Below are 16,247 nucleotides of genomic sequence, written 5' to 3'. Positions count from 1 at the left end.
TGGAAGGCAATTATCATTTCAATGAACTATTTATTAATGGAAGATGGCTTGTGTGCTTTGCTTAGATTTATTGATATGCTGCCCACTGTACATTGTAGCCTGCAGCTACTCACTTCGTGGCCGTCAGCATCTCAGGAAAGGAGGTCTGTGGTTCACACTCTCCTGGTTCTTCAGTGTTCTTTGCTCAACTTTATTTTACCCTTATATCACCTAGAACACTAAACACCATGCTCGAGTTCTGTGTTAAATCACAATTGTTTCCTATTAAGTGTTCCAAGCTACCCATTTTTATTAACAGTTACTTTATTAAATCCTTAATAACATAGATAGAATAGTTAGTTAATTTGTGTGTTGAGCCATGGATGTTAATTTGTAAACATAATAACATACTGCAATCATTTGCATAATAGCATTTTAATCTTTTTAGTAAAAGCTGTAATTCCCTACAAAGTACACTGCAGCAGAAACTAAGTGACTATTGGTAATAATACAAAAGGCCTTAAAATTCTGATCCTATTATAGTGTTGGAACATACCCAAACTGCTTCCATAATCTCTGAAATGTTACTGTTCTCTGATTTAGGTGTCTGTGTCAAGAATAAAAATGAAGTATAACTGGTAGCAGTAGACGATTTCCTAAATGTAATTTAGTATTCACTAAGCACCAGCACTTTGCAAATAGCTCTGAGGCTTTCCTTCAAAGTTCAGAGCTCCAGTTCTGCATATTGTGTGAGGAACATCAAGGAACTCACTCTAAACTTAGTTGTGCTGCAGACGGGGCGCTGAGAAATGGTGCTGATTTGGCACAAGGAAGGGCATCAGCCAGCAAGGATTTGGCTCCTGAGTCTCCTCCCTCCTCCCTGCTCTATCAGGCTGCTTGGAGCTCCTTGAACTGACTGCCTTCAAGCACAAGTTTGGGAGAGAATGAAAATGGGGAGGGGGAGAATAATTAAGGAAGATACTTCTAGGGGGAAAATAAAGACTCTATCGGAGCCTTGGTCTCTAGAGCCAATTAACATCAATCACAAGACTGGCCAAAAAAAAAAAAAAAGAAAGAAAGAAAGAAAAAAAAAAGTAAAAAGTAGTTGTTTCAAAGTCAGGCCAAGTCATTTTACGCAAGATCTGGTAATTCATTAACCCATCTGGCTGCAAACCTTGAATGAATAACTTGCAGTAGTAATGGAGATGGGCAGGTCTACAAGGTAATAGTGTTTAGAATCTCAGACTATGCAAATTATTCTGTCACTTTGGAACAGAAAAGGCACAAAAGTATCTCCCATCATTGTTTTGGGACAAATGGTGTAATGGATAAGAAGCCATTTATCTTCATAAAATTTTGCCCTTGCCAAGAATAAGAGCATGTGTTTCATTGTCTATCTCTCTTCCCCTTTCCCTAGCTCTCCTCCTAGCTAGCTACTTGTAAGTCAGCATCTATGTCAGGCTACAGGACAATACAGTATCCTGCTTTGTTTTCAAAACTATATCTCAGAGCATACAATCTTGAAAGTAACCTCACAGGTAGAAGAAGAAGGAGGAGGAGAAAAAGGAGAAATGGTCCTTACAAAATTGTTTCACATCACAGACAATTCATTTCATAAAACCCACAATAAAAGTTTTCATTGCTAAAAGAATAGACACATAATTATAGACAAATTAACCTTGTTAAAAACGTGAAGTCTGGGGTAGGGATCAGTAGAAGAACAATTTGGCTCTCTGTTTAACAACATGATCTTTAAAGTTCATCTTTTATTCTGCCTTGTGTGTTGATCTCATTCAGACGTGAGCCATCTGCTGGGTTGTGTCTCCATGACATCGCATATAGGACAGGGGGACATGGACAAATAGACACAACATATGTGTAAGGTCACTATACAAGCACACACCGTAGCTATGCAAATAGACAGTGTGTCCAATCCAGCATCCTGAATCTTGATTACTTTAACCTACACTTAATATCTTTCAAGTAAATCCAAGAGGCAATGAGCCACTTTTTCCTGATTCCTCTCTAGGTTTACCTCCTTGTGAATGTGGGTCTCCACTTTTCGGGCTCCAAAGAAGCCTAGGCAGAGTCATTTTTAGTTAAGAGTCATTTTTTGCTAAATGATCCACTTAAATGAATCCAGACGATGGGGTACACCTAAGCTATGCCCATAAAATGGCTCACCCACATCTGAGAACACCTAGAGTATCCGGCGTGAAATAATTGGTCTCTACTCAAAAAAACACAAAATGGTACATTCCACAATCATTGTGCCCAATTAAACATATAGATTCTCACTTTCCAAATTGCAAATGGCTAAGGACTGGATTGACTTCCATGAAAAACAGCAGCCGACCTCATCCCCTGTAACCCCAACTTACATTAACAAAAGCAGCTACCAGGAGAGTTCGTGATGGTGAAAGATGGCCATGTAACCAGCACCTGCGAGCGACTTACTATTTATTAGTGGGAGGTGATGCCAGTAGACATAGCCGTGTGGGTCAGAACTCCTGAGCCTTATTTTTCCAATGGTCAGCATAATGGCAGGGAGGAAATAGGGTGATAAACCAGATGTTCCCAAGATAAGGCAGATGTTATCAAGGCAAGAAGTCTAAAATAGTCTTTAACCAAGGTGTGTAGATGAACACACACACACACACACACACACACACACACACACTCTTTAGTCTCCCTCAAGATAAGCCGACAGTAGAGTTCGAAAATAAAGTAGCACACAGGCTGGGTCAGATTGTTGCTTCCTGATTTGTGACTCTCCAAGATGAACATCTAACTGATTTATACCCAGAATTTGGAATTTTGTGGTAGATTACAAAGGCAAAGATAAGTACAACATAAATTTTTTAAATACTCCATAAGTCTCCATGAATTTCAACATTTTTCAATGTTCTTATGTTACAGCCAATTATCTCCCCACTTAAACGGCTATTATTTTCTTCCTTGAAGTTGATGTTCTCCGTTAAGTGTCATTGCCAAGCGTGGCAAAAATCTGGTTGGGGGCTGTAAATTTCATTCAAATGACAAACATTTATTGATTGCAAATGGGAAATCCCAGAAATCTCAAAGAAGTGATTATTGTAAACTAATTCAGCGTCTCCAAATAACAAAGGGAAATTTATTCTCCTGATGATTAAATTAAGGTGAGGTTGCTTTGACGCATATTTTTTTCTCTGTTGTTTTGTTAAAATTCCAAGAGGTTTGCCATTCATAGAAAAGTCTGTCTGACCACAGGCACAGTCAGGAGCAGGAATTCATTACCATGGAAGGCTGCAGAATTTCCTCCAAGGAGACAAGTGAAAAAAAGCAGACACCACGTAAATTTGTGGATTGGGTTAAATATGTTCTATCCCGAGGCAGCAGAGAGATGGAGAGCCCCTTTGTAAAATGACTCACAAGTCTTAAGAAACTACTTCGGCTCCTAAAGGTGAGTAGAAGCGTAACCAGGACGATATCCGTGAAGTTCTGGGTCTCTTCGGAATAGTTTTGAGTTCGCATTCTTTGCCACCTCCCTCTCTAGCCTATAACTCACATTCATCAGGGCTGATGGAATTTTCCTTCAAGGTGCTTCAAGTCTTTGTTCCCTGGACACTATCCCCTCTGCTGTCACCTTGTCCCTTCCCTGCACCTGCACTGCATGGGGTTTGAAATGCAGCAGGGCTGGCTGTCCGATTTCTTCTACTTTCTGCTCATCCACAGCTCTTACAACTACCAGAATGAACACCCTTATATAGCATCTCCATTATAGGGCTCTCCTGCTAGAAATCTTCACTCGCACCCCAATCCCTACTATGTAAACTCTAAACACTCCCAACTAGGTTCTCATGGACTGCCATAATTCTGTACCCAGCCTAAATCCAAGCCTACTTCTCCCACTCTTATGTTCCCATCAGTGTATATTTTACTTTGGGGGAATCCAGCGCCTCACTTTTATACCCCCTGCACAAAAACACTTCACTCTTATTCTCTTATTAGCCTTGGTGATGTTATTCTTTCAGCTTCTCTCCTTAGCTAGGACACACACACACACACACACGTATACGCACATATATAACATATATAATTTACTAATATAATATGTAACCCCATGTATTTAAATATATATTTACACATATACATGAATATATAGTCTTACCTTATTTAATTGCTAATCTATAAACATATACATGTATACATACATATGTGTACGTAGTCTTTCATTGTTTGCTTAATTGTTTCACATTTCTTCATTTTACCTACGAAATTAGGCTTAAGGCTCTTTAGGAAATAGATCCTTTCTGCTTTATATGTAATCTTCACATTACCTAATACAATTCACATCATCAATAAATAAATACATGATGGTCCATTCATTCATTATGTTGCAAATATTTCTGAGCACTTCCTTTCTGATGTTTTCTAACAAAACATCTAGAAAAACTTCAGGGAACAAGACAAGCAAGGCCCTTGCTCCCAAAATATTCATAATCACTTGAATAGCCAATTTTTTAACTCTTTGATAAGTACATAGTATACACCCATTTTAGAGAAAAAAATGAGAACACAACTGAAAGTCACAAGGAGAAATACAAAATCATTTACATTCTCACCAGAATAAGTAAGTGTTCTTGAAAGCTTCCAATCATAATTCCCTTATTAGCATGATAGGACACCTTAGGAACAGATAACAGGAAACTACCCCCACTCTGACTCCCACAAAAGTTCACAGTATCAGACCTTACCCAGAGTCCCCATAATCACCTGACATGAATGCTGGCTGCAGCTGTGAGCCCTCCTCCGCCCATTCGCAAAGGCAGGCCTCAGAACATATTATGAGTAACGACCTAGAGACAACTACATTCTCACTTGCCATGTTGTAAAGAACTCTAAGTAGCTGCATGCAGAGGGAAGAGACAAATGAATGAAAGATGCTCGTTCAGTTGCATCAAGGAGGCATCGAAAGCAGATGTTCAAAAAAAGAAGGGACAAGGTGGCTCACATTGACCCAGGAGGACCAACGTGCTACTTAAACCAATCCCGTGCCACCCATCCTTACACACTGCCATGCTGTAAAAGTACTCCTTTATTCTCCTCCTTCAAACAATGCACAAAGGCAAGAGAGGGAAGGAAGTTATGTTGCAATATTCTGAAACATAAATCTTGCTGCCAACTGATCCAGAGTTAGCATCCTGTTTTCCTGACACATGGATTAGATTCACAGGAGGCTGCACCTCTAAAAGCCTGCGTCCTGTTTTTTTCTAAGTAGCTTCTGAATAATACCTGATCACCTGCATTTACACCTCCAACATAGGTTGTACAAGCAGAGACAGCTGCCGGTGTGTCCAATTTCTCAATCGACGGGGACAACTGCGTGTTGGCACTGCTTGCTCTCACGGGGGAATTCACTCTTTCCCAAACTGTGACATTCAATGACATTCTTCTTTTCTTCTCAAGTCAGACAAAAATTAAACTTAGAGTCAAATGTACGAAAGAGGCCAAAGAAAGGAATTTCTATTTACTCGTGAGGTTTGGACATTGTGGTATACTATCTGTAAACGACCCGTGTCCTATCTGTATCTCTAAATACCCCTTCGCTTTCTGCTTTGATTAGAATTCAGAAACCCTGTGGCCAGTTTCCAGGGGTGTTATCCATGTGGTGCTTGAGTCAGGGAAAGTGTTTCACTCCTCGGTGCCTTATTTTATTCTGGGAATCTGAGGTAGAGAATGCTTGTTATTGGTAGATCAGGGGTGGCGGAAACCTGGACTGTTTGGTTTGCTCAAGTACAAGGACTTCACAAATGTGATGAGGCAGGGCTTTGAGAAGTGGAAGAAGGTGAACACGGGTAAAGTCCGCGGGGAGAGGCTTAAAGGCACAGGCCCTGGGAAGGGCTTCAGGGAGATGCAGTAAACTTCACAAAGCTGGGGCCCTTCAAGGGTTACTGTGTTGCGTGTGGACCTTCCTCACAGGGGAAGACAAAATTTTTGAATTCCACCTATGCTCCACACACACTTTTTTTCTTTCCTGTTATAGAAAAGATGTCTGAGTTTAACGCTAGAGGGCAAAGAGTAGAGGCATTCTGGCTGTATGCAAATGTTCAGGAAGCTGCGGCCGTGTGTCACAGTATTGCCACATATGGCCTTACCCTTTGCACAGACAAAGAAGAATGAGTTTTGTGACATCAGAGAAAACTGTTACAGTTATCTAAATGGTCACTTCTGCTGTTGCTAAGAGAATTCCTGACATCCCAGTCCCAAGGCTCTGGGCATCTCCCTAATTTTATATGGCTTCTGATTTTTTTTACATATTTTTTGAATGTTTATTTTAGTTTTTTTTTTTTTAATTTATTTCTAGGAGAGGGAGAGAGAGACAGCGTGAACAGGGGAGGGTCAGAGAGAGAGGGAGACACAGACTCTGAAATAGGCTTCAGGCTCTGAGCCGGCAGTCAGCACAGAGCCCGATGCGGGGCCCGAACCCACGAACCGCGAGATCATGACCTAAGTGAAAGTCGGACGCTTAACCGACTAAGCCACCCAGGCGCCCCAGTTTATTTTAGTTTTGAGAGAGAGCACGAAGGGGGGAGGTGCAGGGAGGGGGGCAGGGGGGGAGACACAAAATCTGAAGCAGGCTCCAGGCTTCACACTGTGAGCACAGAGCCTGATGTGGGGCTCAAACCCACAAACCGTGAGAAGGTGACCTGAGCTGAAGTTGGGCACTTAACCGACTGAGCCACCAGGTGCCCCAGCTTCTGATCCTTCATATCCTGTATCTTAACTATGTTGTCTCTCTGAAAGCTGACCAGTCGTCTTTAGCATTTTACAAAAGGGAATTTCAGTGACTTTCTTTTTTTTTAGGGTTTCTCAGCCTCAGCACTCTTATCATCTGGGGCCAAATAGTTCCTTGTTGTGGGAAGCTGTGCTGTGTGTGGTCTCTACCCACGAAATGCCAGGAGCATCTTTTTGCCTTCAGTCCTAAAAATCAAACATATCTCCAGACACCGCTAAATGTCCCTTGGGGGGCAAAATTGCTTTCGGCTGAGAGTCACTGGTTTAAAATGAGCTAATGAGAAATTAAATTAAATGAACCTTGTGTTTTGGAGCATTGAAAACAATCCTATCAGTGATAGAAAGTTATACAGAGAAGCAAAAGGGGTGTCTTCGTGGAGATTAAAGCATCTATATATAACTAGTTGCTGAACCAAGTCTCCTCAAGGTGTAAATGAGAAGTACCTCATGCAGGAGCCACAACATGAAATATGGGGACACAAGGTCATGGGGAAGGGATTTTTTTGAAACTAGCCCACCAGGGAGGCACTGACTCCCACGCCATGCCCCCCACCCCCACCTTTTAGTTATTCTGTAGCCATCACCTACAAAATGCATGGCAATCGCCCAAAATGGAATACCGATTTTTAGATAAGAGGTCTACGGAGATGGACATTTTTTAAAGTACTGTTTATTTAATGCAGCATGACTTAAAACGGGCCTGTCGCCTGACGAGTGTACTGAATGAGGAATGTTCAATTTACCAGTTCTAACCAGCCAAGTCCTCACATGAACTTTCAAAGACCCGGCTGAGAAGCCCGGGAACTGTAACTAACCGCAGACGTTCAGTGCCTTTTCTCCCCAGCCCTCACTCCCCCACCTTGAGTCCTCTTCCAAGACTCTGTTCAGACATACTAGAAACTCTCAGCTGTGGACAGAACCCACAGGCACCTCGGCTCCCCAGCTATCCCTGCTTTCATGTCAACCGACACTGAAAGGAACGAGTCTGTTCTATTTTTAAATATATTCAGTAAAGCAGCAGCTTGATATGTCTTTGTAAAGGATGGTTGTCACCCAATCTCACTGGTACTCTATTTTTATCAGTGATACGGTCTTGGAAGTCAGATCAATTTGGGGTTGAAATCCCTGGTCTTTATTTGTCAGCTGTGTGATTTCGGGAGAATCGCTTCACCTCTCTGAGACTCGGTGTCTGCCTATGGAAAATGGGAACGACACTAATGGTACCTAAATAATAGGTTGCTTTGAGGGATATGTGAGATGACACATATACAGCACAGAGATTTCAAAAACTTGGCCATTGTTGTCATTGCTCTTACTGTTTTTAACATTACTACAGTCAACACTTATTCGTCAACCCACATTTATTCAACACCTTCTGTGTGCTGGGTGCTGAAAAAACTCAGTAAATATTGTAAAATTGGTTTTCTTAATGACTCAATAAACATTTATTCAGTGCTTTTTATGTGCTGGGTGCTGGAAAAACTCAATAAATATTGTAAAATTGGCTTTCTTAATGACTTGAGATTTCAACCAAATACATTGAAGTTTAAGAATGTTTCTGCTGGTGGGATAAAAAAGACATTTAAAGTACTTTACATGGAGCCTGGCACATGTCAGGGAGAAGATGTTAGACGATGATGGCAGTGCTGGTAGTTGTGATATTGAAAGCTAGTTGGCTTGACAATCTTTATTCAAATCATTTGCCCGACTGCTCAATGTTTGTCCCTACAAGAAACCATTTCTTCTTAAGTAAATGAGTGCTGATCTTGTAAGAAAGAACTTCTTTTTTTCAAAGTAACACTTTAATAGGAGTAGATTAACATTCCTTATTATAGGGTAGGCTTATAATAAGAGTCTGGAGGCTGCGAGGTAATTTTCCCTGTTGAAAGGTAAGCGAATTTTTACTAATTTGTAAGTAAATATTAGAATAGTTGGGCCTAGACATTTCTATACTGTAGAGAAATCAGAGGTATGATCAAAAAATAACGATAATGAAACTACCCACTAACTTTGTGAGACAAATAAAGGTAGATGTCTAATCTCATGGATAAAAAAAATGCATTCTTTTACATTTCACATTAATTTACATCAGGCACTTTTCTGTGGGAAACAGACAGGAACAAACAGGTTTAGACTTTTGTTCTTCTTTGTCACTAAAGCTTTCACAACCCCTTAGTATTTCAACACAGGGTAACGCACTCTGTTAGGGGCCCTTAGCCCCCCAGTTCTCAAAACAACAACAACAACAAATCCACTTATTTTAACACTGTTTTTCCATAAAATAGGAAGGGCCTACCTGTGATAAGAAGTCTTTTGATGACAGCAAAGTAAGAAGCCATTATGCTTTCAGGCCAATAATGATATTATGGCTCAAGTCAAGTTCAATGAGAAGTTAATTTTCGCCAAGGGATGCCCTTACCTCAAATATGTTTGAAGGCTCATTGTTGTACTGATTGGATATTATTTCTGATTGGTCACTGCACCACTTGAGTCCACCCAGAAAGCTGTCTGTATCCAAGTCGTTCACGTCTAGTTCAGAAAGGTCAAGTTCAGGAAGATCTGGGCAAAGAGGCTGGTCTTCACCAACCAGAGCAGCACACTGCAGGAGGCAGGGGGGAAAAAAAGCTTTCATTAACTGCAGGAATTTATTAAACTGCAATAGCATGTGATAGGAATTAAGCCTGGTTAATTCAACCACACCACCAAAGCTGGTTTCCAGGGTTTTAACCACCAGGAAATAAAAAAAAAATCCTAAATTCCTTTACTGACTTTGCTCTCAAAGAATACTTTGCCTGATCCATTCCATCCAAATTTCTACCTCCAAAGTCATGGTAAAGGCCATGTTTCTGTGAAGTCTTCTCTGATTCTTCCAGTTAGAAATCAACTTTTTGATGGTTAGCACCGAATGAGCTTCAACTTGTTTTCCAGTTACCTCTGGGCAAAATTTTACTCTACCCTAAGAGTATAATCTCTTTGAGGGAAGCATACAAATTTGATTTTACCTTGGAATCATTATCACACATAATGGAAACAAAATAAGCAATTGTTAAATGAAAAATAAAAGCATAAGAACTCTACTAGGAAAACTTTCTCCATTCACACTCATTTTAACCATTATAATCCACATAATTCATTTAGCAACTAATGATGCAAGTCCTTTAACTTGTCTATGGTTCTCTTGAATTATTACTTAAATCTTGTAACTTGACTTTTCATGAGCCACAGCACTTCATCTTGAACAGGTCAAAAGCAAGTTCCTTGAGATAAGGACAAAAGTCATAGTTTTTCTATATGATCTTTACATCTTTTACAAGGTTTAACTTATAAGTCAAGTGGGGAGAGTTGTATGACTGGGATCACTTGACATCTAGAAAGAAAAAACCATGATAGTGCTCCACAACCATTTTTTGTTTTTACATCATTTATGCATTCCTAACCTATGCTCTGAGTGAATTCAAAAGAACTATTCTTCAGAGTTTGTCAATGATTTCAATATAGTGAGAGGTTTAAAACAGACCATACTATGACTGGGCCGTTTGTCAGCAAGGCTATTTCAGATTGGAATAGTCTTTTACTCCCTTGCATGGAGTAGGTGGCCTTTTAATTGTCCTACACTGTGGCTTTTTGAAAGAAGTGGCCCACCTTATCAAAGAGGTGGTCTTCTGACATCAAATCAGCAATCTGACTGCTAATTTCCTCACGGCATACTGTGAAGAACCCTGCAGAAGTTTCCGACTGCAGGGCTCTGGTGATACCAGAGCCAGAAGGACTTAATCCACATGGAAGTCAAGGTGTCTACATCAGAGCAGGCACGCACTCTGAAGTGGCACCCTCATGGCCCTAACTTTCCAGGTCAGGAGAGATGCTGTGGCGTTGTTCAAATCCGGGCAGCAGTTGGGCCTGAAGCTCAAGATCCTGCTTGACATTTAGGTTTTGAATAAAATAAGTTTTATGCAGATTTTTTTTTCTACCTCGAGCACCCCTGTCATCCCTGGCAGGCTACATTACACGGGTCATATGCAGCCGCACGATCATAAGCACCACGCTGAGAAGTAGGTACTGTGTAATGGAGTGAGCAGCTGGTAAGGGGAGGCTGGGAGCAGCCTGAAGATGACTGTGATTCTTCCCTAAGACCACTGGGCCCCAGTGAGACCCCAAACTGCAGGCACAAAGGTAATGCAAAAAGAAAGGGCAATCCTCTCCATCTGAACTCTTTCCTTATCATTTTATTGGTCATTCCATTTTTATTATCCGAGTTAGCCCAAAGTTGCAGATCGGTGTACTTGACTAGGTTTATAAGTAAGCGGAGGCTGGGCTGCGGAGAAGATTTTGTCCTGGGACCATGTTTGCATTTTGTTATGGGTGTAACACTTCCCAGTCCCGATGCTAGCCCGCACTGCTTATCCCCCAAGTACAGACACACCGTGTTAACTCTTCCACAACACGATCAGTTCAGATACAAGGGGATCACTTTTTCAGTGGCACAAAACTCACAAGGATTTCATTGAGGGAGAGCCCTTAAACAAAAAAGCATAAACAACAAAAACAGCAACAAAAAGGAAAATGAAGGTGGAAAACACAAGGGCTTTACATCTGGCTTCAGTGCCTGTCGTGGAGAACATAACTTAGAAACTGTGCTCTGGAATGCTGGCGTGTCCTACAGAGTGGTGAACAACTTCTTGCCTTCTCTCTCTAAAACTTCCGACTCCAGGCATGGCTTGTTCCAAAGCCTTCGCCCTTGCAGGTATGTGCATTTTTAAGGAACTTCTGAAAACCAGTCAAAAGACCAGATCAGTTCTGGCATTTTTCTCTGCTGTCACTCACACATTCCTTTCCTCTTCTTCTCTTTCTGGCTCAGCTTTGCTCCTATGTTATGGCTGAAAAGGTGCGTGTGCTCTTGCCCATGTTGACATGCTAATAAAATCAGTGTTTCTGAATGTGGCATTATCCCGATAATCTAAAACACATTAGTGGCAGCAGGTGTTCCTGTTATTAATTTATATTTGGCCTTTGGATGATGCCAGACTTAACAGTCCGAGCCCTGTAACTGTCCTCATCTGACATGCTGGTATTTACGGCTTCCCTATACATCTGTAACAGGTGTGCTTTCTCGCAGTTACATCCTACCGCCTCTTTCCAACTATGACAGCTATTTCACAACCGTAGCCTTAATTTTATAATAAGATTTAAGAGGATAAAGCAGTCACTAAACACAAAAGGCTAATTATTGTGCGTTTTTTCACCCCAACAGACTTTTCTCTTAGTTAAGGAGCAGACAATAAATTAGCTTAACTGCACTGATGATAATGAATCATCATAATTAAGTATAATTCTCCATTAACCTTTTGGAGGTTTTTGTGCCATTGATGGTAAATTTTAAAGAGAGAGAGAAGAAAGAGTGGACTTGGCCACATTAATTATATTAATGAAAAAAGAATTCTTACTTCTTAGAAAAAAATTTAGTGAGAACAGGGAAAAGGGAATAGGGCTGTGGATGGGGCGGGGGGGGGGTGGGTCGTGCAGTAAAGAATGACAGTCTTAGTGGCGGCTATGTCATGTGAATTGTCTCTATCAATCTTGGTAACCTTATTGTACATCAGCTTCATTAAACTGTAAAACACTTGGGACTCGGAGTAGCTACAGTGATATAGGCCTTTATTAACCACTGTGCTGTCCCGTCATTATGTGCAAAAGGGCATAATACGTTTTAGGATGACAGCAAACATTCATGATTCAAAAAATGAAAGCTGCCCATGCTACCTGCTGCTCGTAATATGTTAGACTGGCCGAGGTGATTCCCAGAGCTGTAGCCGCCAAGGCACAGCTCCTCGCAGCTCGCTGCTCCAGTGCAACAGAGAGGCGACTGGCCAGTCTCAGCCGACAACTCAATCCACGGCTGGACACCGAGCCCGGGAACTCACCTCCTTCAGAAAAACATAAAAGGGCCACCGTTCTAAATGGCGCTGAGGCTGACTCGAAAATGACTACAGGAATTCCAGTGATTAAAAGAAATTCTCCATATTCCCAGATCAACTCTCAGCATCCAGAAGAAGACATGATGGAAAAATGAAACTACAGCCGCTGAGACCCACACTGCCAGCCAGACAACCAGCCACAGGGCGCTCCGGCTACCCCGAGACAATTAGGACTTTGAAGCCACTTAGAGCCCTGACTTAGAGCGACGGGACATAGGAATTAGCCATCTCTAGCCCACCTTACCGAGAAATCACAACAAGATAAGGACAATCAGGATCCGCAAGAACCATCTGCCAAGGCAGGAGAGGGCAACCGGAGCCAACATGTGCAAACCCAGGAAAGAGTTAAGGAGTCAGGGCATGCCTGGCTAGATCGGAGAAATGCATTCGCAGACGGCCCCGGCCAAATTATTTTCACTTTAGATGTGTATCGCCGCACCACATGGACATCTTATTTAATCAAATCACGTGTGGCTCTCGGTCCTCCCCCTCACCCTACGTGGCCCCGGCTACCCAGAGGGAGCCCTAGCAGTCCTCTGCGGGAGTCATTGTTAGCTGCTCTCATCTCCCGTGCAACGCAATTGGGCTCCATCTCGTTGCAGTCCACAGAAAGTTTTGCTTCTTTCCCAAGTTGCCCTAACTTTCCGAGAACATTCCATTGTGTTGAATGCAAACATGCCACGGTCCTCCGTCCCCCCCGTTAGTCACTGTAGGCTCCAGAGATTATGAGGAAACGGCTTTCTTTTCTCCCCGTGTATGAATTGTGGCCAGCAGAGACTGTGGAATTGATGTATTGCCGTCTATTTTTACACAAGCAGCGAACAGCCCCACACACAGCCCTGCATAAACTCCTCTCTCCGGCTTCAGGCAGCTCTCCGTGGTACAGAGAGATTTAACCATTGGCTTCCCTGCCACCGACGCTAATGGAAAACCTTGCAGCGTAAGGCATGTATATATATTTTTTTTATTTGCTGACCAAATCTTTCAACCACATATAGGTGTTTTAAAGGGATCAGCTCTGTTGTTTTGTGTGCTGTGGGGAAAGCAATCTAAAATAGCCTAGCAGGATTATTTAGGATTTTGTGAGTTCTCTGATGAACAGGGGGTGGGGGGTGGGGGGGGAACCCGGACTAGAGTCAAAACTGACTATATTTGAGCACATCCATTTTAATATTTTTATCTTCATCTTATTATAAATAGAAATGGCATTTTTCCAACCAGGCCACTAAACACCACTGGAAAGACTTCAGCTTCTGATTCATATCAATATCTTCGAGCATAAATATTGCATATGAGTAGAAACAGAGCCAAAGGCACATGGAAAGAGTTTCCAACTGCAACAGATATGGGTGACAGCAGCTAAGCTTTGATTTGCTCAAGGCATCTCAGAGCCACCTTAAAATAGCAAACTTATTGGAGTTAAGATAAGATTGAGATTCCCTTCCAAAAGCTTCTGCTCGGGATACTTTCCTGCCTCCTCGCCTTGTCCAAGCCCTTCCCCCCTTACAGGAATAATTGCATCGGGAGGGAAGCTTCGGTCCCGGCTGCAGTGCCGAGCCCAGCCCCAGCTCACCTCGATGTCACTCCATACAGAGTCCTGGTTGCACATGTCCCACGCCATCCAGCTCCTGAATGACGCCAGTCAAGCTTTTTCAACTCCAATCCACAGTGACACAGAGCACACACTCATGCAGGCAACCAGCCCCTTACTGAGAGTGAACTGAAGGCACCTGTCTTACTACAGTCCCCAGTCACATGACAAAGCTATTAAAAAGTAGGCTGGGCTGTCACTCACCCAGCCTCCCTTCTCCTGTGCAGCTTGCTGCTCAAATTCGTGACGTCACTCAAAGGCAGCCTTCTGCCTCAGTGAAGTAACGTTTAAAAAAAAAAAAAAAAAAACGAAAGAAGAAAGAAAGAAAGGAAACACTTGGACTTTTGGAGGCTTCAAGCATCATGCTGTGATTAAAGCCAGCTTTGAATGCCACAGACTCTAAAAGGAGTCCTGGCCATCTAATAACTAAAATCCCCTGCAATCTTGTTTTAATTTATTTTCCTTCCAAAACAAGCAAGTGGCAAAGCTCCCTGTTTCATGACAGAGTAACCGGACTCTTAGCTAAAATGTGGACTCCCCAAGGATTCAAATACTAAGCCCTCCAGTGGGGACTCCAGCTCGGTTTGGGACTAAAGCAAGGGCTTATCACATGATGCATTTGTATGAGACATTTTCTTATTGGGGGAAGTGTTCGAAAGCAGAGAATGGGGCAGGCATTTTTTTTTTTTTTTTTTTTGCTTGTTTAATCAACAAGTCTGTATTTGTTAAGGTATAAACAAACTCCTCTACCCAGGAATCTGCTGTCCCCGTGGCAGTAGGGAATACCAGCTCCCAAAGTGTTACTGCAATTTGCTTTGCTCCTTATAAGGAGAACAAGGAACAAAATACCACCCTTTCAGGTCCTTTCTAATTATTTCCATTTCTCTCATAGGCTCCCAGAAAACAAGTGTTAGTAAATACAGTTGCTGCCGCTGTGCTCAGATCAGCTGAGTTTCCCGGCTGCCTTTTTTTTCATACATGTACCATTTCCACCCCAGCTGCCTTAGGGTGCCTTTTTCAATAAACACTGGATTCCAACCCAAGTGCCTGTGTTTTGCAGTTTGCTTTTGAGACCAAGAATGTCCGTGGAGTAAGGGAAAAATACTGACACGCTGTTAGCAGAAATATTCATTTCTTGAGTTTTTAATTTTTTTTTCAGCTTCTACCCTGAGACAATGAAGGCTAATGCAGGTGCACTGTTTTATGATGACATACATACTGAATACATAACAAACTCAAGGCACTTGATATCCGCCGAGAAACACTTCCCATAACACGACAGTGGTCTGATTTAACCCTTCCAAGTTCTAGGGAGACATACACGTGTATATAATTTTGTGAATACATATATTTTTAATATAATTTTAAACCCAATATATTTTTAAAATCAGTTCAATTCTTTTACTTGATAATAACTTCTCTGGGAAAAAAAATCCCCCCGGAATCTAAAAATAATTTTAAAGCACTATTAATTTAATCTCCTGTTCTACTAAGGTTAATTTATTGTGTTCTCTCTTGTCCATCTCTTTCTAAAGGAAAAAAAAAGAGTGGGGTTTTGTTCTGGCACATTTTAACTGTAAAGTTGCACTGATATTAAAGGTGAAAGGAAGAAAAATCAAACAAAAATCAAACTGTTTCTTCTCTCAGACCACACATGTTATAAGGTATTTTTCTACTCTGAGATCTGCAACAAGTTGCCAGTAAATTCCCGAAAAATGGGATGAAATTGACAGTTTGTCATTACTGGACATAAATAGATGGCCCAGAGCTTTGACATTTTAAGTTAGCTGAGTACATTTCACCGGCACATTTTCCTTCTTACAAATAGCGGAAAATCACTGCAGTTTTAATTTTCTAAATCAAGAAAGAACAGGAAAATACAACCTCGGGAAGGCTTTTATACATGCAATTAGTGGCATTACTCT

At 41.6% G+C, this 16,247-nt stretch overlaps 1 protein-coding gene across 2 annotated transcripts in view; it reads right to left on the bottom strand.

Moving 5' to 3' along the window:
* Positions 1-14,384, bottom strand: part of PPARGC1A (PPARG coactivator 1 alpha) — a 98,447-nt gene extending 84,063 nt beyond the window's left edge. For both annotated transcript variants that reach the window (XM_039246054.1, XM_039246055.1), the window contains exons 1-2: positions 14,305-14,384; positions 9,176-9,355 (exon numbers count right to left, since the gene is read on the bottom strand). In XM_039246054.1, coding sequence (XP_039101985.1) covers positions 9,176-9,355; positions 14,305-14,352 — 228 coding nt within the window. In that variant the 5' untranslated portion in view covers positions 14,353-14,384. The remainder of the gene's footprint in view (positions 1-9,175; positions 9,356-14,304) is intronic.
* Between the last annotated feature and the right edge of the window lie 1,863 nt (positions 14,385-16,247).

This window comes from Hyaena hyaena, unplaced genomic scaffold (genome assembly GCF_003009895.1).
Source record: "Hyaena hyaena isolate Hyena2069 unplaced genomic scaffold, ASM300989v1 scaffold_278, whole genome shotgun sequence".
Lineage (NCBI taxonomy): Eukaryota > Metazoa > Chordata > Mammalia > Carnivora > Hyaenidae > Hyaena > Hyaena hyaena.
This window is presented reverse-complemented; position numbering and strand designations above follow the sequence as displayed.